The 25,780-nt window shown below is 36.7% G+C and overlaps 1 protein-coding gene and 1 long non-coding RNA gene across 5 annotated transcripts in view; one reads left to right on the forward strand and one right to left on the reverse strand.

The window, feature by feature from the left end:
* The window catches only part of LOC116225570 (uncharacterized), an 82,613-nt gene that overhangs the window by 47,816 nt on the left and 9,017 nt on the right, over nt 1–25,780 (forward strand). The gene's annotated exons all lie outside the window — the stretch shown is intronic.
* UNC13C (unc-13 homolog C) overlaps nt 16,740–25,780 on the reverse strand; it is a 122,945-nt gene continuing 113,904 nt past the window's right edge. For both annotated transcript variants that reach the window (XM_031616543.2, XM_090148847.1), the window contains 3 exons: nt 22,075–22,167; nt 20,903–21,062; nt 16,740–18,050 (listed from right to left, as the gene is read on the reverse strand). In XM_031616543.2, coding sequence (XP_031472403.2) covers nt 17,765–18,050; nt 20,903–21,062; nt 22,075–22,167 — 539 coding nt within the window. In that variant the 3' untranslated portion in view covers nt 16,740–17,764. The remainder of the gene's footprint in view (nt 18,051–20,902; nt 21,063–22,074; nt 22,168–25,780) is intronic.

Raw genomic sequence — 25,780 nt, forward strand, 5'->3', positions numbered from 1 at the left:
CTGCTAAGCTCTGTAGATTCCAACTGTTAACAGAAGGATGGTGAGCATAATTACTTAAGAGACTGATAGTCTGTATTGACTCATTTATTGTTTTTAAGTGTCTGTTAAGAGCTTTTGTGCAGCTGAGCCAGAACCAAAAGCTCTGGTGAAAACGTGGGAACATTGTGTTGTTGTGATTAAAAGAAACTGATGCATGACTTAATGACAGCTCATTTAGTAGGAAGAAATACTGAACTAAGAGCTAATCTGACTGACCATAGGCTCTGCAAGCACTGCTGCTATCACAAGCAAGGAGCAGGAGTGCCTGGCTGGGTACAGTTTTTATGGGCAGAAGCAAAAAATGAAGTTGTTTGTTAAGCTGTGCTTAACTAACAGTAACTTTGTGTAAGAAAGTTCGTTAGAGACCAGGGTTTTCTCTTCTAATGCTATTTGTGATATTAAATTCGTAAGGCCAGTTGTATGTGGTGGAATGGATGGAAACTTGGCAATCTGACAGATAGCAAGCAAGGTTTTCCCTCACAGTGGGAATGTTTACTTGACTAATTCTGGTAGTGACGGAGGAGGAAGGATGACAGTGTGATACCTTCTAAAATGCTGTAATAAAAGAAAATACAAAGTCTATCTACTAAAGAAGAAGATACAAGATCTAGCTACTAAATAATTCAATATATTTGGAAATGAGGCATCTTTAATGAATCCCTTCTGCATAGTATCCTTGATGACAAGCTTCAAATTGAGCTTAGTTTCTTGTCTTCTTTCTCAAGTGCTTGGGTTGAACTTTGCTTAAAGTATTTCTTTTCCAATATTTATTTCTCCTTCATATTTAGGAAACTTATACATGAACTCTACGTTATAAACACATACCTTTTAAAATGTTGGTTAGGAGTTAGAATCATAAGAAGACTTGGGCTGGTAGAGACCTCGAGGATCATTAAGCTCCAACCACCCTGCAGCAGGGTGAGTTGCTGGCCCCTACATCAAGTAATAGATTAGATAGCTCAGGGCCCCATCTCCTTATGTAAAGACTTTTTCAAGTTGTATGTTAAATATATTTTATTAGAAAAACCTAAATACTTAAACAGTAGTTGTGTCAGTCTTACAAATGCAGAAGTCTTGTTCTTTGTAAATTTAAGGGAAGTTTAAGTTCAAATAAAATTCTTCTTAAAAACATCTTGTGCTTGTATCATTCCAGCTACTGGAATAACCTTGATAGCACGTAGGTAGTAGCCTTTGCTCCTTTCTCATACATATGTATTCTGCTATCCTGGGACCATCTGATAGGAATTAATTATTTCACTGCTGATTTGAAGAAATCTTATATCTAATCTAAGCCATTTTCTGTGAAGTTTAATTCATAACATAAAAGCAGCTCTTGGCTAATAACTAAAAATTATATATTTTTATTTAGAATGTCTTCTGTTGAATCCTCAGTGTCCATCTCTGTTATCTTTTAATTACTGGGCAAATCCAAGATTAATAATAAAAATTGTCTTGCCTGAGCTAAAGGATGGTATAAGATATGTGTATGTTGGTTTGTTTCATCAAGAATGATGAAATTGGTTTGGGAAAAACTGAGGCTAATGAGATTTCAAGTCCTAATTTTACACTTTCAATGCAGGCACAGATTTATTTAATAAAAAAGCTGTGTGACTGTGAGCAGCTTGTAGTTAATAGTGGTATTTCCAAATGACCCTTGGTTCTCTGCCTCTTTACATTTCTGAATAGTTTTAGGAACATCATGATTAATAGTTCGCATTTAGTGCAGCCACTTGCCAGTAAATCACAAACCTCTACTTCTTGAGATCCTAATTAGTTATTCAAAATAATACTGTAGAATTGTGAGGAATGAAGCCTGCAGGTAAATTGCCTAATTGGCACATACGAAGCCTGGCTCTGTTCCCTGTTCTGGCATGGACGTATTGTATGACCTTAGACAGCTGTCTCTGCTTTGTTTTCCCTTTTCCTAGTGTGCTGTATCTGTTCTGATAATCCGTTTGCAGCAAGAAGTATCTGCTTCTGACTGTATTTTTTGAGATAATAATTGGAATTTAAAAAGAACATCTGTGCCAGATATACTATCAAACATAGTCTACTAAAATGCAAATGTAAGCAGATAACTTTTTCCTACTTTGAGGAAGATTCTTTACATAGTTTTCTTGTAACTTAATTGTAAATTCAGTATAATCATAGAACAGACAGTATGTTAAGTCTGAATTAAAAGCTTGCCAGCTTTGAATTTTAAATTTGTATCTCAGTTTGCCCTTCTAGATTCATGAATTAGTAGCTCCTTAAATGTGGAGAGTACTCAGTCTTCTGGGATATTTGGATTTTTGCTTTGGACTTGCCTTTTTTAAGATATCTAGTGTTAGTAAACATAGGGAGGTTAGGATTTTCAGATGCAATAATATCTGAAAAGGATTTGAACATTCTGTTTTGTGATTTTTTTTTTTTTTTTTTTTGTGGACTTCATTAGTTCTGGGAACAACTCTCACTTTCTGAGGTGTAATGAGATCTTATTTTGAAATAATTAGGTACTTGTGTAATCTTGTTATTCACAGATTAACAGAAAAAAGTTATTAACTGGCTAAGTGTCCTGCAGAATTATTGATTGCTTCAGTGCATTCAACACCTTTTAGTTCCTAGAAGTAGGTTGCAATTTTTAGCTGTGAAAAGGTAAGAGATTATTGAAGAACCCTTTTTGAAAAAAAAAAAACAAATAAAAAAATCTGAGTTGAGAGAAATTCAAATAATTTCAGATGATGTAATGTATTTTTCAGATGAAATAAATACATAGTATTTCTGAAAGCATAAAAGATGCCTACTATTTTAATGGTGAAAACTTGAAAATTCCTGTTAATACCTTACTGAAGGATACTGACAACATGTATGTCATATATTAATCAAATCAACAGAAAAATTAAGAAAAAGGAGAAATGATTTATATGCATTTAAACCCACAAGGCACTGTAATGGGCACAAGTGACAGAATACTGGTGTTATTTTTTCTTATGAGTCCTAATATGATCAGATCTCAGGCAGTTTTACTAGTAGTTAGCAAAGATTTATGGATCATTGTCTGTGGGTGTATGATTTCCAAGCCTTAGATTCTAAGTGAAGCTTAGTAGTTTTCTGTTGGCAAACATGATTCTGGCTACAAGTGGCAGCTGTGGAAGTTCCTGAATTATAAGTGACTTTAAGGTTTGATTTTGCTAACTTACCTGCTTAATTTGCCCAGATTGTTTTTTTTATATATAGCTCTTGAAAATCTTTCTTTTTAAAGCAAGTATTGGATACATAGGCAAAGAAGCCCTCTGAAGCATCTCAGCTAGCGACCTTAAGCTGTGAATTAATAATTATTGTCTGTGCGTATTGATATCCTTCAGCACAGTGAAAATAGATTTCCTTTTCACACTGATATCTCCAGAAATTTCAAAAAGTTGGATTCTTCATGTGCCTTTTTTTCCCCTCCATTGACTACCTACAATTACCAGAGGGCCAGCTGAGTTGAAAAGTCTGTTGAAATCTTCCTTCTCGGTCTAATAAAATCAATGAGACATGTTGAAACACCCAGAATCACAGGCAGAGATGTGCCCCATGTTGTGCCTCGGGAAAAACGCAAAGTGCAACACAGAGCAAATCCGGCTGCCTGAATAGCAATTCTGATTCTGTCCCTGGCCCTCTGTAGTTTAAACAAATCATTGAATCCTGCTTTCTCAGTTCTCTGTGTGTGAATAATTATGATGAGAATCACCCCTCAGAGGCTTGTGGTGGTGAGTAGATCAGCAGCACAAGATGAATACCGAGGGGCCGTTCTTCCAATCCTGACTTGTCAGCTTTGGCTGATTGCCCACTCAGAAGGCCATTCTTAAAATACCACCAAGAAACAGGCAGTCTTTTAATTCCTGTTTCTAGAGCAATGCATGCATTTGTAGTGGAGGCTACAAGTGAATTAATGTGCACATGGGACTGTGTGTAATCTTGTTCTCTGAAGACTTCTGCTTTTATGCAAGCATACCTACATCATGCTTGGCACATCTATTTCTGTAGGGAGAACTGTAAAAAAGTATGTGGAATTCCACATGTAAAAACTCCCACTGTTTCCAGTGGTTTATGAATCAAGCCTAAGGAAGAAAAAGACATGGGTAAATTCTGAAATCTGATGCCTTTCAAAGGAGAAAACTTGATTTGCTGCAGATGGATCACCTTTTTTGCGCTTATAACAAAGCTGTTGGATAGCAATGTAATATTATTGTTTTTAAAAAAATCTGATTAAAAACAAACAATTTTTTTTCATAATTATAAAATTTGCTCTTTGGCAAACTACAATAGAATTTTATGTTATTTAAATAAATTAACACTGCAATGCGATATCAGAATTATTTAAAACAATTTGATATGAGCTGGCAGCCAAAGGTCATTCTGACCCTTTGAGTTTTCTGGATTCTAATTTTTCTTCCTCTATCTTTAGCAATTTGTCCTTATTGACAGACTCTTACAGAACTTATTCCACTACAGTTCATTTCACAAATCTCATTGAGAATGCTTTCTTCTTGTAAATCACATTTGTTAATGAAATTGTGTTCTTGACAAATACCTTACAGTTAATTTTATCAAGATTTTCGGCATGTTCTTTTGTTTTAATGGTCCTCTACTTGCAGAACACACATCTGCTTTACTAGACTTCTGAAAAAGAATAGCTCAATTCCAGCTTTGATCCAAGGTCAATTTTGCTGCTGTTGAGATGAACCTTTTTTGGTGGTTACCTGATTGTGACTGCTCTATGAGTACTACTGTAGTAACATGGATTTTATCACAAACTGCTGAAGTTATAATACTAGAGAAAAAATTTTGCTGTCTCACGTTGTCTTTTTATAATTTAAATTTGGTTTGAAATGCAGACTGCTGTGCCACAATGGTTCCTTCTCAAGTCTTAGGGCTGCTACAAAGCTCTGCTGTGCAATTGGCCTCAACAGCTAGACTATTTTCTTTGCATTAATAATGAAAGAAGAGTAACACAAACTGAGCCTTCTTCAGGCATGCTTGGAAACAAAGGCATGACCCTGTGGGTTCCCAGGTTAGCAAGCTGCAGAAGCTCAAAACTGCAATAACGCTGGACCAGCAGTTTAATAATCTTAATAGATGGTGCATTTGTTTCTCCTTTAACTGTGGCAGAACTGAGTACAATCCACATTAGTAGATCAGTGTTTAATTTGTGTGCAGTGTAGCTTGGTTTTTTGATGTTATGGTATTGGCTGACTGTGATTTTAAGTAGTAAAATGCATTGCAGAGTGCAGCATTTGTTATCCCCGATTTCAGTAGTTTTCTAAATTTCAAACAATGCTCAGATAACAAACCTGTGAGCATGAGCTGTGGGCAGGAAGAGTAGGAAAAGCCAGTTGTTCCACTTCTGTCATGTGTTAACAAAGGGATTACTGAAAGTATATTTGGTACTCGATTTATATCTAATCAGTTTTGTTCTTGTCATGGAATCTCCAAGTGCATCTAGAGCTTCACCCCTCCTGCTAGAGCTCCTTCACAGTCAGCTCTGAAGAGTTGCGGGTTTTTGTTGTTATGGTCACCTTGGCACAGATATCTGCTAATTATTCTCTGTCAGTCAGTTGTCTAAATAATTTACATTGTAACAGTCTCAAAGGACTCTCCAGCTGACAGGTCTGATTTAGAGTAGTGCAGTCTGTGTTGCACAAAAAAAAAAAACCTTTCTCTTTCAATTTTGCCCTTTCTTCTCTGTTTTATGGCAATATATCTTGTTTGAGGTATCCCTTTTTTCAGTGATACTTTATTTGATACTGTCATCTAGATGCAAACTGTTCCTTGAAATATCAATTACCTTGCCAAGCTTTCCTCCTCTGGTGGTAAGTTTTATTTCCTGATATGCTCGCTTGTCTTCTGCATAGACAGATGTGCTCCAGGTGTTCCAGTTAATTGTGTTTGCTGGTAGAAACGTTATCTGAAGCACTGGATTTTAGACCACTTCTGTTTCTGTTTCAACAGCTAACTGTAGCTATTACATTCATTCAAATAGGACTCTTTTGGTTGGAGCTAGCCTAAATAGCTAATAACAAAGGTTTAACCCCTTCTCACAGCTTTAGGTAGTCAGTCTTAAATAATAAAATGTATCAAAATTGCAAGCTGTATATAAGCACTTTGTAAATAGGGAAGAGATTTGATACGTACATTGCATGTTATACGTAAGCTTTGTTTACTTTGTGTGTGACAGTGAAAGATATAAATTCAGCATAATACTCTTCATTGTTTCCAACTAGCAAAAATGCAGTAAGCCAATACTAAATGTAAACAGTGTTACAGGTTTCTTTCTTTCTTTCTTTCTTTTTTTCTGCTGTGGAATGTCTCCCTGATCAGAAATGAAATCCTCTGCATTAGAGAGATGTGTTGTAATTATATGGGCTATTGAACATTATAGAGCACAGTTGTTGATAGGAGTTAAGTTCACGACTGCTGTTGACTTCAGTGGTTCCTGCAATGTTTTGTTTCTTATGTCAAGCTGTGTAAGGAAGAATGAGAGCCTTAATTCAGTTTCCTAGCAGTCAGGGTACATCGAAAGCTCAGTCTGATGTGAGCTGCTTCTCACAAATTATGTAGGGGAAGGTGATACCGTTTAAAAGGCGTATTGATTTAATATTGCTGTGTAGGTGCAAATTAGCATGTTGATACATTGATGCATCATTAGATGAAAATTGCTGTTGTTTCTCAAGCTCCTCAGGAGAACATTCTACCTAGTTAATGGTATTGTGTCTTGCCTGTGCATTAGTCAGGGAAATGATCTCTCAGCGTCCTTAGTTTGAATTTGTTTCTTCCAGGCTGGGAATATATTTATCTTGTAACAAACAAAGGATAGTGAAGTACAGAGCCCGTGTATTTAGGCTTCATTTGGTACAAGAGGAGTTGGGAGACCTAGATCAAAATCTGTTTTGTACCATTAATGAAATGGCACTCAAAGGAAGGAACATTTGAACTAGAGTAGAACATGACAAAAATAGAGCTCTGCCTGTCTGTATCTGTTGTATCAGTGTCACACCCATTGTCTTCTGGTTCTGCTCTCAGTTAAGGAATACAATCTAAGGCTGGATGGCGTGTCAGCCCTGCTCCATATCTGTCTCCCTTCTTTTCTTTCTTCTGAATCTCTCTCCCGTATTGCTGGGAAAAAATGCAGTGAAGACTACAAAGTAAAAAGATACCAAAGTGGCTGATTACATTATGGAGGTGATCATATTTCCCTCCACTATCTCTGTAAAATATCCCCTTATGCCATTTTGTCTGTATTGCAGTTTGCTCATCACTCTTGCTGAGGCTCTTCCCCCTTCCTCAGAAACCAATTGGTCTTCCAAGGTTTGTCCTTCTACCCTACTGACAATGATCACAGTTACGCATTCAAAGTATCTATACTGTGTCATTTCAGTTGCAAAAGCAAGGCAAGCTGATGGCTTGCATTTGTTTCTCTCTTTCAGGTCTTAAAATAGTGGTCACGAGGAATTATAAAACAGTGCAGCTATTGTGTTTATTCAGCTTACATATGTATTACTGCTGGTGTGTGGCTGTTATGTATAAACTGTGTGGTTTTATGGACAAAGCCCTGCCGTCTACTTAAAAACTAAAATCAAGCTAGCAGGCATGGTGTAGCTACAGTGATGTCTTTACTCAGAGAAAAAACATAGGAGATTGTTATCTAGAGGAAGGGAGCTTTATTCAATGCACAGTAATTTTCCATTAGTGTTGTACTATTCAGTGTGTATTTTGGCAATTCCTTTTTCTGTGTTGTGTGCTGCTAGTCAGTCACTGACATTTGTTTTCCTACTGCTGTAACCTCAGGCCTGGAGGCTTAACTCACATTGCAGTCAACTGTCATCACTCAGCAACAAAAAAAACTTCTGCTTAAATGGGCAAGCATTGTTGAATAAAATGTGTGGGGCCTCCTAATCATCAAAAGAATGGAAGACAGAGCTGCTTCCTTGACCATCAGAGTGTTAGCAGACTCTAGTAAGTGAAGTGCAAGTGAAGGCATCTCTGATTTCTGCCTGAGACTGTTCGGTTGCAATTCTGATAAAGTCAGTTGTGCTTACCAGTGTATGTTTTATACACTGTCCAGTCAAACAAGAGCACATACAGAGCTTACAGAGCAGAGCTGTGAGTGGTTTCTGTGGCCAGCAGTTCACACTGCGTTGCTCTCTTTCCCTGTAGCACTGAAGGCTACTTAGAGAAAAAAGTATTTGTTGGGGGTCCCAAGTTAATGTAGCATCATTGAAGTTCCTCTTAGTCATCATGCAAACTTTTACAGTCCATTTAGTGTACAGCATGTATCACCTTCAGGATTTTGAGTTGTTCTTGCGTGGAGTCTGGAAAGGAAGGCCCAGCATGGCTGTCTTAAGCAGTCTTTTACAGCCAGGGCTCAGTGCTTACGGTTAATGTGAATTGAGAGCTCTGTGATCTGGCTTACAGCATGCTGTTTGCAGGCAGCGTTGTACTGTATCAAGGAATAAGGTGAACTGAATTTGTTACTATCAATAGAAAACACGCTTTCCTGTTGTCTGAGCAGACTGTTTTCTTGTTGGTAACTTTGGAGCTTCAGATCTTTATTTGTAGTATCCAACACTATTCTGTCTGTTTATGTTGTTGAATTAAATCATGAAGTTTATGCATTAACATTCCTGAGTTTGGGAGACTAGTTGATCTTCAAAGCTGCCCTTCAGAAACAGCTGAAAACCATAAGGTGTTTCAGAGCAGTTTGTGTAAATAAGCTTTGATCTATAGAAACATTTTGAGAAGATCCTTTTGTTCATTGTCTTCTTGACTGAGGTTTGTCCTCAACTTAGCTTTTGTAGGAATTTATAGATTAATCTCTTAGAAATTAATTTATACTCTATGTGCACAGGTGTATTCTCCAGGTAGATGTTCTAATGTTTCTATGTATCAACTAACACTTTCAGTGGCATCTTTCCAGTCCTGCTCATTGGTCACAATCTGAAGTTGATTATCACTTCCGAAATAAAGATTTTTTTCCTGTGAAGTCATTTCCTTGAATTTTTGGTAGTGCAACTCCATAATGTGTATGCATTATCAAAAGGTGCACATAGATGATATGAAAATATCATTGAAATAAGCAGGTCTAAACAACTGAATGATGTTCACAGAATGCTTTCCAAGACTTGCCCAGCTGTGTCTGTAAATAACACTGAATCCATTTATGTTAATTATGTCTGTCAGTTGAATTTAAATTAATAGAATAATTTAATGTTTGTCACATTTGTTCATCTGTTTTACTTAGTTTTCAAGGGATTTGTATGAAATGGGTATTTTAATTTAGACTAATGAAGTAACAGTAAATTATCCCTTTGTCTTCAGTGTTTGCCTCCAGATTTGATTTCTGCATTTACTGGCATGAGAACATTGAAAACCAGTACAATAGATTAGAGAAGTGAAACCATGAAAATAATTGTTTTATTATTTATTTTTAAGTTTCTCTACTAATGTTGTTGATAATCTGTTGGATTTTTTTTTCTCATTTTATGTTAGTGTGGAAAATCAGTGGGCCAACTAAATGCTGGGAAACTGTGTGGTCCAGAACTTCTTGTTGATACTGACTCCAAAAGTTCAAGTTGGGTTTCTCTTGCTCAGGAAAAAATACTTCTTTTTAGATATGGTATATTGTCATCTCCCCAGATCTGTCATTTCACATGTCAAGATCCAGTCTCCTGTCACGCACATCTGATATGTCATGTTTTTTTTTTTTTTTCTCAATTTGAAAGGGAGCTGAGAACTTAATCATGTCTCTTTCTTTTGATGCAGTAACTTTCTGGCTGACTGTACCATGTAAATAAGTATCCAAAGGACAAAGGGCATGCAGAAAGGATGAAATGTCTCTGCAAAAAAACTCATCTATTTTCACTGTAAAATAGTAGATGTTAGATGTACCATTTTATAGCTGCCTTTGGACAGCTGTGAGTTATTGTGGAGTTTTAAACCAAAATAATTATATCCTAATGTTAACTGTAGTGATTAAATCTACAAGTGTTCTCATTTTATTATAGCGTGTTTTAGTAATCAAAGATCTTTATGCAGAGACCCTGTAAAGATTATGTAATTATCAATATTAGAAAACAAAGATGCTAATTTTGAGACCCACTCAAATTTGAGTTAATTGCAGTGCCATGGAAGCTACTATTCATAAGACCTATTTGTGTTTATTCACCTCCAGCTACAGCCGAGCTATCTGTTAGCTATGTCTACCCTCTTAACTACGCTTGTTGTGAAACCTGGAGGTGCATCTGTCTGCTTCTGCAGTTCTCTGTGGTAACAGCCTGTTTTGTAGGCTCAGTGTGAGGGACGAGTAGGATTGGGTGCTTTCCAAAGGTCTCTCCCAACTGATTTTGTGATTCTAAGATATGCATTTGGTACCTTTGTCCCTTCTGTGTAAATCTTAGCTAGTAATGCAAGAAGTCTTGACAACATCTTTTATTTTAAAAAATGTCTATATCTCAGAAGAGAAGTTTATCTTTCCCCTAAATGTTTCTGATTCAGCATACCTTATTTTTTTACTTCAGAGTCCCATTCAACCAATAACCTTCTGCCCACAAACTGGAAAATCAGATCCAGGGTGGTGAAAGCAACTTGAGCTATATGGCTCAACTAGAATGAAGTGCTGAAAGAGCAGATTTTTCTACTCAAAATCTTCTGTTTGGCTGTTGATCAGCTGTGCTGTTTGCTGGAGAGGTTACAGTCAACTCCAATTAAAATTTTTAGAATCGTTTTACTGCTGGAAGTGTAAATATAGAAGTTTGGTATTTAAATGAGAATGTAGTAGATAATGTAGAAATTCAGATAGCAGCATGTGATTTTGGGAAGGGGTGTGTTTTTTTTGTTTTGTTTGTGGTTTTTTTTGTTTTGTTTTTGGTTTTTTTTTTTGCTGTAGAATCAAAACTAAATCTCTCCTGTCACTCCTAGTTACTGGGGAGCAGTGATGGACATAAAAAGATACCCAGCTCCTGAGGAAGGGAAATCAAATGAATTCAGTGAGTTTGCATCCTTAACAGCAACGCCCTGGCTTTATAGAGAAAATGCAAATAGAACTTGCGGGAACAGACTGTTTAGTTTAGTTAAGTATATCAGATCCAACCAATGTGCATGGCACAATGTGTGAGGAAATGGGTTTATAGCATGATTTTTATATTGACCTTTCTTGATATGGCTGACTGGCTTCGTGGATGGATTCACTAGCTACCTGAATAAAGGCTAACTTCCCTATTGCATAGAAAAAAGCTGATTATGAATGGACTATGTGTGTAATGAAGAATGGAGTTCACTACTTTTGGCAGTGAAGTTCTGTAGGGAAAGTTGTGATTGCTGCTATTATCCAGGAAGGTGGCGAGTGTATCATGTCCAAGTGTTTGGCTAGATTCAGTTCTTAGGGTGGTTTATGCTTTTGATGTATTTAAAAAATAAAATACAGAAGAACCACCATGTGATAGGGTGGATAGGAATACAAATCAAGTCTCTTCTGACAGTGACATTTAGTGCTTGCCAAGGGTGTGAAAGCAATTTAGAAAATAATGCCTTGTTTGTACTTTGGAGAGCACTTGCAATAGTATGGGCTAGCAGAGCTCTGAGGGATGGCATTTGCTTCCGTAGAGCTGTTCCCACTGTCTGCACCTTAATGAACTGCATAATTGGTTGGGCCATGGCAAAGGAGGCTGTCCTGGACACGTTCATTTCTAGGTTGAGGACAGGTACGGTGCATAAGCTCATGAGTAGTAAGTGTGTTTAAATAAGTAATAGCGATTTGCTCCATAATGCTGGTGGAAGGGTGGTTGCTTTGTAAATGTCAATTACCAGAACAATCAATCTTGTTGCTTTATTTGCATAACTTCCTATTGTTCTCCCAACGTTTCAATCGGTTAGTTGTGTGCATTAACTAGAGTTTCCACAGCTCTATCTCAGAACATGAAGTTAGAGCCTACGCCCAGCTTCTGGCCTACTTCATTTCTGCAGTTAGGCTGAAAGCTTCAGAGAAAGGATAACTGCACGTGAGATGTGGTTTTAGAGCAGTAAAATATTGTGAGTTGGAAGGGACCATGAGGAACATCGAGTCCAACTCCTGGCTCCACACAGGACCACCAAAACAAGAAATGATCATTTGTTATACAATTTCAGGTCAGATTCCAAGATACAATGGTGTGATACTGAAATTCTACATTAAAAAAAAATAAGAAAATGATTAAATTGCTGACAGGTGACAGGAAATGAGAGAATTACAGTTTACAGAATGAGAGAAATACTTTCTGAATTTTTCAGAAGGGATCTTCTGGTTGTATGCTGTTCAAGGGTGCAAATACACTTTTTACAATCATTTACAGTCTAGTCTTAGGGGAATCTTTAGTGATGGAACATACAAGACCTGAAAGGAAATTAAAATCTTTCATTGCCAATACATCTAGACAGAGTAAAGAGCACAATCAAAGCCTAGATAACAACCAGTAGGGAGGAAATAATGTGAAAAATAGTTTCATAGTTCAGTGCTTAGATTTTGATAATCCAACAACTATGTTTTTATTATTCTGATGCTAATAACTCTCCCAAAGAGATACCACATATGGAGAACCATGCATGTGAAGTTCTATCTGGTAGATGTTTCCCTTGGTATGTTCAGTTTCCTGGGTACGGAGTCTCACATGAAAGGCCAAATGCTGTAGTTCAAATGCTGTCATCTTAACACAGGTACTGTTTAAAAAATGGCATTAGACAGATCCTACTTCATGTTTATCTATATGGAGTTTTAGGGGCTGTGAAATATTTCATGGCAGGTGAGGATTGAAGGTGTTGCTGTAGCCTATGCTTCTTGCTAAATAAAATTGTTTTAAATCTGTTGCTTTCGGTTTAAGAGTGTTTGCTTTATTGAATATTTATGTATTTAATTCAAGCGCTACTAATTTTTTTGGTCAGATATTAATAGTGAAGCTCACTGAGGAAAATTTAATGCAGTTCCTTATAATTGGCTAATACATTTCCACCTCATAAAGCTAGATTTAAAGAAGTCTCTTTTAATCTGTGGTGAATTGAGTTCTCATGCTGTTAGTATACTGGTTAATTTGAAGTTTTGTTCTAGCTCAGGCTTCTCTAGAGGTATTTGTTTTTCTAGGTGCATGTCAAATGGTTTCCAGGTAGTAAAAGAACGGGATAGAAAACAGAATAGAAAACTTGTTCTTAAATCAATTTTGCCTTTTTCCTCTTTCATTCTCTTTATTTCCCAATGTGTTTATGTTATTCTCTATAGTAACAAACACAAATGGAGTTCCAACTTGAGTTTTGATTACATCAGTTCAGGTGTCACTGAGGGGTGAAATGGAAGTAAATAGCTGTTACTTCACTCACGTTCGTTCATTAGAGTTCAGAAAATGTTCTTCTAAGTAAAAATTCAGGGATTAGAAAAGTTTTTTTTTTTTTTTAAGTAAAAAGAGAACATAATTTCTTTTAAAATAGCACTGTAGACCTTTCCACATAAATGGACTTTCACAACATAGAATGTTTGAATTTACCTAGTTGTGCTACACCATTGCATTTACTTGCATTTTGATGTCCCCATGATATGTTACAATATTCTTTCCATCTTTCAGAAGAGTAGATGCAGGAAGTAATGATCTGTTAAAAATAGTGCGATATTAGTGCCTAGAGTTTAAAGCTGTTGATTATAAGGGTTTATTTTGCCAGGTTGCCTGATTACTTCTGGTATGTGCAGCTGAGACAGACTATTTATCACTGTGGACAGCGACTGACTTCCTTGACAAGTTTGGTTGCTATTTCTGTATTGGTGTGTATCAGTGCTAAGTGGATGCTGAATATATTGCAGACCAAAATGCATGCTGTTCTACAGTAGAATAAACAACAGAAATGTGCTAAATATGCTTAATGCAAAAACAAAACAGAAGCTATGCTCCCTAGCCTTTTCATTTTTAATTAATGGAACCAGACATTATTTATTGTGTAATAATTTTTTCATGTTATCTACAGTCATAGAATCCTAGAATGGCTTAGGTTGGAAGGGACCTGAAAGCCCAACTAACTGGTGGGGCTGCCCAGGGCCCCAGTCATCCTTGCCTTGAGCACCTCTAGGGGTCGGGCATCCACAGCTTCTCTGGGCAGCCTCTCATCACTCTCTGAGTAAAAGATTTCTTCTTAACTTCTAACCTAAATCTTCCTTGTTTTAGTTTTAAAGCTATTCCTTCTCATATCCCTCTTTTTATATGCTCCCTTCAGGTACTGGAAGGCTGAACCAGGGCCTCCCTGGAGCCTTCTCTTCTCCAAGTTAAACAAGCCCAACTCCCTCAGCCTTTCTCCATAGGAGAAGTGCTCCAGCCCTCTAATCACCCTTATGGCCCTCCTCTGGATCCACTCCAACAGCTCTGCATCCTTATGCTGGGAGCCCTGAGCCTTGGTGCAGTACTCCAGATGGGGCCTCATAAGAGCAGAGTAGAGGGGGACAGTCACCTCCCTCACCCTGCTAGCCAGTTCTCTTTTGATGCAGCCTAAGGTGCAGGTGACTTTCAGGGCTGCAGTTGCACGCTGCTGGATCATTCTAGCTTTTCATCCATCAAGACCCCCAAGTCCTTCTCAGCAGGGCTACTGTCAAAGATGTCTTTTCCCAATCTGTACTCATACTTGGGATTGCCTTGTTGACCCTCATTCTATTCATGTGGGTTCACTTTTCAAGCCTGTCCAGGTTGCTTAGGATGGCATGCCTTCCTTCTGCTGTGTCAACTGCACAACTCAGTTTGGTGTCATCAACAAACTTGCTGAAGGTACACTCAATCTCAGAGTCTGTGTCATTGATAAAAGTGTTTAAGAATATCGATCCCAAGACAGGTCCCTGGAAGACACCACTTCCTTCTGGTGTCTAATTGGGCATAGGGCTGTCGGCCATAACTGCAATGGACTGTGAGCATCCGACCAACTCTTTATCTACAGAATAATCCAGCCTTTAAATCCATATTTCTCTGATTTAGAGATAAGGATGTGGCGTGGGACCATGTCAAAGCCTTTGCATGAATCCAGGTGGATGGCATCTGTTGCCCTTACTTTGTTTGTTCCATTATAGAAAGCCACCAGGTTGGTCAGGCATGATCTGCTATTGGTGAAGCTGTGGCTGTCTTAGATCACCTCCACATCTTGCATGTGCCTTAATATCATCCAGGAGGATCTGCTCTGTGATCATAGGATGATTTAAGTTTGGAAGTTGAAAATTCGGTAGTTCCTACAATAATTTAATAATTTTGCTCAGAGAAGTGGTGGAGTCACCATCACTGGAGGTATTTTATGGATGTGTAGATGTGGCACTAAGGGATGTGAGATGGTGATGGACTTGGCAGTGTTAGGTGATGATTAGATGACTTAAATGATCTTGAAGGCCTTTTCCAACCTAGATCTTTCTTTGATTCTATAATGTTCATTCTTATACTGCAGGAATAACCTCATCCCTTGAGAATTCCCCCCCATTATTATTTTTTTTTTTTTGAGACCAAATCTGCTGATGATTTCTCGTGCTAATTCTTAATTGTTAATAGATTGTGTATTGATCTATACTGTACAGAGATATAGCCAAGTAGTGGTGTGACTTGCACTCACAAGTGCCATTGCTGTGGAGGAGGTATTATGCGGACTCCAGATCTTTAATTTTGTAGACATTACTGATGCCTACATATGGATATTGCTTTGAAATAACACAAAACACACCTGAAATATTAGGTTCTTGAATTTGTTTCAAATTTTTGAGTTTTGCAAGTATTTGCGATTACTTGAAACCTATATTTAGTAGGTGTTATTGAAGTAGCATTCTCAGAAACATTTTAGGAATCATTTAACGCCTAAAATTATAAACTACTTCTTGGAATGTAAAATTATCATTTCTCTTCACATAGAGAAATGCCTTTTTGAAGTGATGAGGAAAAAATATAGTCATCAAAATCTGTTGTACAAATTTGCAATGCGTAGTGATCAGTGCTGATAAGCTTAACCTGTCTTTTCTAAAGGTGTAAATATATTTCTGGAAAATCTAATTTTTAGTTCTCAGGAGGATGTAAGGTTAAAAAATGTTTTTAAATTGCTCTTTCATGCTAATATGCCATGGAAGCATATCCTGGCAAGAATTTTTGTTTTATCTATGTGAAGTCACTGTGTTTTAAATGACTGGAATCAAGTCTGTACTAGTTCTGTATCCTTCATTCCGTTTATTTATTTTTACTCTGAGCTGAAAACTCCAACTTGAGTTGGGAACGTGTAGCTAATAATAATGACACGCATATAATGTTCAGTCATAATACACATAGTATACTGCAGAATGTGTGTTGCATTATTACAGAATGTTATGTCCAGGTACATTAACAAAATGTGTGCCCTGCTGATTATAAATTTCTGTGATCTTGACGTGCATCTTATACTTGGAAAAGAGCCAAATGCTAGGCATCTAGCCATCATACTTTGATATGCTGTATTGTAACCTGTTCACTGGCTTCACTGGTATTTGAATCTATAGAAATATAAACAGTATCAAATAATATGACTAGAAGCGGTTTCTTCATACTTTATTTTACAATTTATCACTAAATATATTTACAGGACACAGAGTTTGTTTAGTGCAATACATAGTAATGTTGCATAAGTACAAACTGTTGAACTTCTCTAAAAAAAAAAAAAGAAACACCAAAAAAAAAAAACAAACCCCAACATAAAGCCCTGAACCAAAACCAACAAAAAAGCCAAAGCTAAAAACTCTCCAAAACAAAAGAAATAAAGCACTTAACTGAAGTTACAGCTAACTATGTAAAGCAATGTTAATAACTGAGTGAAAATGCTACCTGCATTATTACTTTTCAGAAACAATTCCTAGAAACAAACCAGCTTTGTATTCCAAACTATTAACCCTTCTGCAGTACCTTATCATTTAAAAATGGTTTTTGAATGCACATATGCTGTATGACAGTCTTATTCTACAGATACCCCTTTAATAGAAATATGGTATTACCTTGGCAGTTTTGAAGAACAAAGTTATTTCAAGATATCAAACGTCAGTAACAAACTCTAATAAGCACAGCTTCTTGAGAACTTGCTTAAACAACATTTCTTCACAGTGATATTTATGAAAGGTTGGAAAAAGATTAGCATAAAATATTTCCATCCTTTTTCATTTTTATGCAAAAATCATTACTTTATACTGGTAATTATAAAATTACAAACACTTCTATAAGTAACTGCATCTGTAGTCATGATAGAAAAAGTTATCAGTAAGATACCTAAAATGAGGCTAGCATAAAATGATGATTTGAAGAAAATTAGCTATTTCTTTTTTTAAGTAATGGGACATAAATTAAGTTAAAATATGCAACACAGTGGTTTAAGAGAGACAGACTATTAATCAATTCAAAAAGCTATTTATTTATAAATGTTAAAAAATAAAGGGATCAAGATGAGGCAAAATCAGCGTTTTAAAATATATAGTATATCATTTACTCTTAATGTTAGTTTTAGTTTTGGCACTTCATTGGAACAATTACTTTAACAAAGACCAAAATATGTAGAAAAGATATACAGCTCCTTGACATACTTTGCAAGTATAGTACAGAAGTACTGGCAAACACTGAAAACATAGTTAAACATTCCCACGAATTTGCACATGCATGCACTATTCAGACAACAGCACTGAATCTATGTTCTTACAGTGATAGTCTTGCATTACTTGACTAATTTAGGCTGTTTCTTCAGCAGATCTTGTTTCTGACTTAAGTCTTACAAACTCTTTAGCAACTTCATCGTTGGTCCTCTGAGAAAGTATCCTAAGAATTGTTAACCCAGTCTCATCTACAAAGATGTTTCTCAGCAAGGGATACCAGGATGCACAGCTACCTTTCTCTGCTATTTTTTGCAGCTGAATAACTGTCATTCCTATAACGCGATCTTCTCTAGCAAAGCAGTAATCTTTCACTGAGAGGTGAAGTTCATAGGCTCCTGGTTTATCTTCGTTACTCAAAATGCTGCAAGAAATAAAAACACAAAGTTGGAACAGGAAGTTTAGTTTTGCTCCCCTGAGAGACGAGTGTGCTTTAGAAATGTTGTCACAATGAAAATGGTGGTGGCGGCTTTTTTTGTGGTTCATTTTTTTTTTTACAACAGATTATCATTTAGTTTTGAACCTCCTGCATTTTAATATCTCGTGTGCTGCTGATCATGCAGTCCTTTTTCCCACAGGGCTGAACAAAAACGGAAGGAATTTAGCATTTCCTTCAGCTTCTGTACTGCTGTTACCTTTCCCCAGAAAATACCTTAAATGTGCAGCTATTTCCTCAACTATCATAACTATAAAAATACTTACACAGGCATCCTTAAATCATAGATGGCTTCTGTTTAGGTGTTACCTTCATAGGTAGGAATAAATTTTTTTACTTAAAGATTTCGCTCATTTTTTTTCCTGGCTTAGTAGTTCTGAATTGTGCAACCAGGGAGAAGTAGTTTCTCTGCTATCAAGTTTTATTTTCTGAGTGTAAATTCTATGCCTGTGATGTCCTTGCTGTCTCCCCCCTGCCCTGAGTTGGCACCTGGATTTTTTCAGTCTCCTTAAAGTGAGTTTTGTGCTCGCAAAACGTATCTGAGCTGAACTTCTGTTTCTTTTTGTTTTATCAGGTCCAAATTAGCTTGAGGATGTGCGTTACTGTTTGCTCGAGGTTCTGTATTCAGTATCTATCAATATGATTCCTAATGTAACACAGATGTTGCATTGAGGAATTAATAGGAAGCATTTCCTTTGTTGTCAGCTGATTTAAAAACTGCCATCTTATCACAACTGTTTTATGTACTCATACTTTGTATTTACTTACTGCTAGTGTTGTAATTCCTAGATAGGAAAGAAACTATCACAGTAATTTTGAAATGACAGCAAGAACCTGCTTTTAGCATCTCTCATCCAGTAGATCCAAGATGTTTTTAAAGGTTAATGGAAGATTTTAAAACCCCAACCAAACAAGAAGCTCTGCAAGCTCACTTTTAAAAGTAAAATTTATTCCCTTCCAAGACTATTGGGGATCCTCTATGCTGTATTAAAAACTGGCCTGAAAGCTATATATAGCACATGTGAGACAGCAGATATCCCCGTGAGCTTAGAGGCTACTTACATTTAATTAGAATTGTACCTACTGAAAAACCAAAGCAAACTGGGGAGAATTTTCCCTGTTACGCAATTGCTGCAATGGGAATCCTATCATGGCCTGCTTATGTCTTCATCCTGTCTGAAGTCAGAGCTCATTTTTCAGGTCACTGCAATCCCTTACGGAGAAGAGGAGCAGTTATGCTCACTGCCATAGATATAAAGGGGGCTTGTTTCCTAAAAATCAGCAAGTATTTTATTTTAGTTCTTCACACCCTTTACTCTGTGTTCTGAATCACGTGAGCATATACAGGACAGGGTGTCTCTGAGACAGCAGGTTTACAATATCATTTGATTTAATGTAAATATAAAGGTATTTGATAGACAGTGTTAACCCCTGTGCAGTGCAGTCATTCAAATGGGATTTCAGTCTTTGATTTATGTGAAAAGAAATATTTAAGCTGTAATCATAGGAAAGATCTGTGCTTATCTATAAAATAACACTGTCACAAGCTTCAGAAAGAAGATACGGCTCATCATAGAGGTGAATGTGTGTTTAGCTTTTAGGATACAGCAGTAATCGTAAGAATGAAGAAGGCTGTACATAATTTACTGTAATTTCATTTGGATTTTTGCAACTGTTCCCATTAAATCTAATTTTTAGTTGCTTCTATCCATGCAGTTGTATATGAAACTCAACATTGTAAATTTTGTGAGATTTTAATAGCCGCAAACAAGTAAAGGAAACATTTTCACTCTCTACATTTCATAGGTTGCTACTTCCATTTGCAAATATCATCTCAGTGCATTTAGTATCATTTTTTTGGAAAAAAAAATATATATATTGTGTGTGAATCATACAGTGTATGTTTGCAGGTGATGCCCCTCATCCTTCCCAGGCAGCTCTAAGGAGCTGAGGTTCCCAGGCAGTCTGGGAAACAGTTCTGAAGAGGTTGTGAGAAATATTCGACTGGAGAGCTTGGACACGGAGCCTGCTTTGCTTACGTTTTTCCTAGGGCTTTCTTCTTCACCTTGTCCTTTTATGTTCACATAAAAGCAGTCTCAGCCTGCTTGCTGCTCAGTATCCTTATAGGTCATTTAATGTCACAGATAAAGCAGTGGGATAAATTAAATTACTGGCAACCAGCCTCAAAAACAGCTTCATGGTCATACGCAAGAAGGCAAGCTCTGTCCCCCCACTGTGTGTGTGGAAATCTGGTGCTTGGAAAATGAATCAGTTTCAGTTAGTAAATAAGGGGATGAGTGGACAGGTTAAAGGGATGCACTGTGAGGAAATACTAAATTTAAAACTTCGGGTACTTAGAGCTTTGGGCATTAAATAAAGATAACACCATTCACGAAAACATACACAACGCTTTAAATATTTAGGTATGTCAATAGGGATAATGGCCTAGCTGTATGAGTTAATACATCAGTCCAGATAACTACTTAGGCAAATCATCTCCTAGGAACAGAAATACTTATTCCTACATGTGGAAATGAATTGCACATTTTAAGTAGCTTTTAGAAGATTGAAAGCATAGTGGTTGTTGTCTGTCTTCATGTGGAACAGTTATAAATTAATAAATAGTTTTGAAGTGATCCTTGTATATTATGGACTGTGATATATATATAGCCTTACCCTGAAGGTTATTTTTGTGTTAAATTGCAAGAAATTCGGACAAAATTTGCAGGAAATATAGATTAACAGGCAAAACAAACAAACAAAAAAACCAAAAAACTTACAATTGGAAAGTCTCATTGTATTTTGGTGACCAGGTGTTGCTTTTTGTCTTGGTTCCATGTTTCCTTTTCTTGTCACTTAGGTTAGGACCTAATACACAGACTTCCACAAATGGCCGGAACATAGCTGTTGTTTGCCAGTTGAGATTATTAATTGCTACAACTAAAGGGGGGAAAAAAAACAAGGAAAATAAAATTCCATTAGAAGGACTTCAATTAATTATCCAGTATGCCTGTGTACCTAGCAAAAGGTGACCTGAGAGCTTTTCTTCTGCAGGAAGCTGCATTAGGGAGGGGTCATGTTGATATTAGGGAAAGGTTCTTCATCAACAGAGTGATCAAGCACAGAACAGGCATCCCAGGGCACCGAGCTGATGGAGTTCGAGGAGTATTAGGACAGTGCTCTCAGACATGGTGTTTGAATTTTGGGTGGTCCTTGGTGAAGCCAGAAGTTGGGCTTGATGGTCCTTGTGAGTCCCTTCCAACTCAGGGTATTCTATGATTCTGCCTGGCAAGCCTAGGAGGATTTTTTGCCTGTTCTCTGCCAACTCCTGACTGTTACGTATAACTACACAAACACTTATAACTGGAAATATACGCATATATATTTATATAGCAGCAGCTAGTTCAAATGACCATCTTATGAATAATTTACATCAACAGCTCTCGTCTGCTACATTTGCTGTAACTCAAAAATCAACTTTTACTAATCTAAGTGATACTCGGTTTGATTTGGAGTTTGTATGGTGCAGAACAAAAGAATTTTATTTGTTAAAAATGGAATGCTGTAAATATTGATGCAGTGAGTTACCACCCACCTCTCCTAGAGCTTGTGGAGAATTAAACTATATACAACTAACAGAAGTATATTTTGGAAAATTATATACAAGTAATTCAGAAGTGTAATTTGGTAAATTAGAATTTATAGCTATGTAACTTTGTGTAACAGATCTCATCTACGCAGGGAAGCATAGGCAGTGCTACTTAGCTTGTGCTGATGTTGAGCAAGGAAGAAGTACAAACCTAATCACTTGAAGCATACTCACAGCTTTACAAGTACTGTAACACTTATCATTTATTATTTCACTGTTGGTATGTTTTAATTAGGATTGGAATTAGCCTGGGAATTTTAGATGTTATTGCTTTACTTCTAAAATTAGCTATTTGAAACTTACCTTTTACAGTAACTTTATGCTCACCGGTTCCAGGATGTGTAGAAAGATCCACCTGTACAGATATCTCACCCACTGAATTATTAGTGGTTTGGCCTGGAAATAATAATTGGTAGGTTAGCATGCTTGGCTTCTTGGCATATCAAGAGAAACAGAAAGTGAAAGGTGAATGGTATTTGTAAGGAATTTGACGTGCCTTTCACATTCAGATGGGAATCAGTTATTGATAAGTGATTTTGTCGCAGAAGTGCCTCTTGCAGTTAAAGGTTTCTATGAAGTGTCTCAGTAAAACAAGAAAAACCGTTCATTAGAAACCATCTGCTCTCGTTGCCACTAGCTGTGCATGCATCCTGATATGCGAAAGTTCGTGGTTTAGTAAATATTTTCTTTCACGAACCTTACTGCAAACATTGGACAGCTATTTCTGCATTGCTATTGATGAATCCTTTTGGTGTAATCTGTAATTACATTCTCTACAGTGGTTGAACATTGCAAGGTCGATTAAATACTCTAAGCCCAAGTGTTACTGCTTCAGAGAACAAGGTTTCTTCCTGACACATCAAGGTGAAGAAATTCAGTGCTCAATTAAGTTGTTCAGAATCCTTGAATCAGCTTTCCTGCTTTCAAGTGAATTTTGCACAGAATTGTCACAAATTAACTTTTAGAATTTGAGTGTTGTAGCAAAAAATGCACAGTCTAGAGTCTTAATCTGATCATGGCTGCTGCTACTTAATTGCAGGTTACCTGAAAAAATTTTGCAGCTAAATGATTCCAGTATCAACCAGATAAAGTAATTCTGAGATGATGATTTTTTTTCTTGCACGTTATCTTTGGAACTTGTATCTTTGAGTAGTATAGGACTGATAGAAGTTTCTGCTTTTTGAAATTTTATTTATTATTTAAAAAGAAACTGTTTGGAGTCTAAATGCTTTGTAAAATTTTTCTGTTAAAAAGACGTGACTTTTAAAAGACCTCATTTTCATTATATGCACTGCAATGTTTCTGGTAGAGCTACAATCAATCCAACCTGCAGAGCTATGTGAAAACTGTCAGTGTTGTCCCTTATATTTTTTTTGAATTCTTAATATGAATTAAATGAAGAAAATGCATTTTTTGACACCTAAAAATCAGAAAGCAGATTATCACTGCTCATACTTCAGGACTCCTCTATGTATCTTTTTTTATACTCTTTACTTTCTGATGCTGTAAAGGAAATTGGAGAGAGTAGAGACTGGAGCTTCTAGAATGTTAATCTGTCCTGTTACATCATGTTGTGAAACTCCATGTTTTGGTATTGCTACACACTGGACCAGTATCAACATTAACAAGTTCCCTTTTGGGTGGTGGACCTTTTTATGTGTGATGGAATCTTTTGTCCCACTGATTAAAAAAGCTTTTACTGCCAAATTGTGTAGAAGAGAGCCATGAGTTTGCAACGTCTACTAAGGCATAGGAACATTGTATGTGTAGGATTAATTGAATGTACTGGGAAGGAATAACAGATGTTTCCAAACTCTCTCCCATTCAGAGTTTAACAGTTATTTACCACCACTGCAGTAGAAGGTGAGCTAGGGTGATCCTGAGGATCACTGAAAATATCAGCAAGTGTCAATTAATTCATTTAGCTTCTAGCTTAAAAACCAAAACCCTATGTGCCGAAATCAGGAACGCTTTGGAAGAAAATGATTAGCATTTTCATCAGGTAGGCTGTGCAGCAACCTATGGGTGGTATTAATAATGGAGAATGCACTGTTAGTAAGGCTTATTAGATGCTACCAATATAAAATCTGTGAATTTAAGAGATGAGTCTTTGTTTTTAAAGCTTTTTTTTAACTGTGCAAAATATTTCCTTGCAAACAGCTTCTAATTGATCCTTTTCTTCCTTTTTTTAGTAGTCTATAATTCACAGCAGTGCTCTAAGCAATACTGCAAATATATAGTGGGATCAGTCTTGTGTGCAGTACTGTTTGATATGGTTATAAAGAAATCTGTGTGAAATGTCATACAGTTTTATATTAAAAGCAGCTGACATTAAATGACCCTATAAAATTTGTGCAGCAGAACATCTCAGCTACTAGAGGCAGCTTCTGATGGAGTCCCGAATATGAGCTTTGTTTCCTTTAGTTTACCAGCACATCCATTTTGCATTTGTTTGCTCTCACTGATTTGCTGAACAAACTAAAGGTACAATTCCAAAACATTCACTATTTGCTTATATCAGCTTTTGTTGACATTGAGGAACTATGAAACTTCATTTTGAAGTCTTAGATTTGTCTGCTGTTTTGCATTTTTTCCTTGCTACCAGCTGTTGTCACAGCAGCAATTAATGATTTTGATTGCACTAAAGGAAGGTCCTTTCCTCTTACTACACTTAAGATCGATTTAACAGTAAAAATTCTAGCCTCGTACCACAGAGGATGATTGCATTTTTCTTCCTTTAGTACTGTACTTTCTTTCATTAGAGACTTAACATATGTACAGATAATTCTGTTTTATGTTGGAAAACATTAGGATTGCATATCTGTTACTGCTCCAGCTCTAAACTGTGCTTTAGACTTTATTTGCTTCCTGATATAAATGAAGAAGTAAAAGACAACATCCTCTGGTTGGTTGGTTTTAAAATGATCACCTATGTTCATTTAGACTGCAGTCATTCCATTGCAACAAAAGGCTGCAATTGAGAGAAGTGCACTTCCTCCAGCAAAATGGTTGCTCCTCAGTGGACAGCTAAATCTGTCATCTAGTCCTTAGCATGTACCTTTGGGAAAATGGGAACTTGTGGACTCTGGTAGGGAAAATCTGACAGAACATAAAGAGGAAAGAGAGCCATTTATGGTTTCTGCAACTAAAGCAGAAACTCATGTATGAAACACTTGTGACTTTATCTTGTGCCCAAATTAAGATGGGATTTGACAGAAACTGTTTTTCTCTTCTGTTCATCTGAAATGTCACAGCTGTCTCATTTTGCATTACCATGCAGGTGTTTGTTACTTGTCTTCAACCAGTTGACATGGATCTATACTCAACTTTGAATTTTCAGGCTATAACTTGCTGCTCTACCTGAGTAACCTGGCTCTCTGATTTCCCAATCTTGCATCCCAAATGAAAGGTGATCCTTTCTTACTGATGTTTTTCAGCTATTTCCTTTAACTTTATTTGATAAGTCCTCCTCTGTCTGTAATGCCTCCTTCTTCTGTCTGTGGGCTTTGTTTTTGTAGTTCTGGAGCTAGATGCTCTTTTAAAAACTTCTGGAGTTTTGTGGCTTCTTGACATTTTCCTCCTTCCATCTATTCACAAAAGTTGGTGAAAGTGGTGAATTTTGTAGTGCCTTGGCTTCAAAATAGTCAAAGATAATAAGCTAGGCTCTGAAATAGTCTTCAAAGATATGCTAAAGGGTCCTAAATTTATGATGGTTCACATTTATTTATTTATTTTACTCTGGTTTTCAAGACTTTATCTCTCTGAGGATTAGAAATCCAGTTTAAAAGAAAAACAACTAGTTGCAAGCTAATCATCATGCGTGATATGTTTTTAGTACCCGAGACAGAAAAGCTCACTAAGCACTGGGAGTCAGGCAATAAAAACAGCTGAACTAGCAGCATCACTCTGTGGTAACCCTGTCCTACTCCATTTGCCTAACAGGCCTGTTCAGCATAAATCTCTCTATTTAACGAAATACCATACTGAGGTTTTCACCTCATTTACTGTA

The sequence above is a fragment of the Phasianus colchicus genome, chromosome 12 (genome assembly GCF_987193195.1).
Source record: "Phasianus colchicus chromosome 12, bPhaCol1.hap1.1, whole genome shotgun sequence".
Lineage (NCBI taxonomy): Eukaryota > Metazoa > Chordata > Aves > Galliformes > Phasianidae > Phasianus > Phasianus colchicus.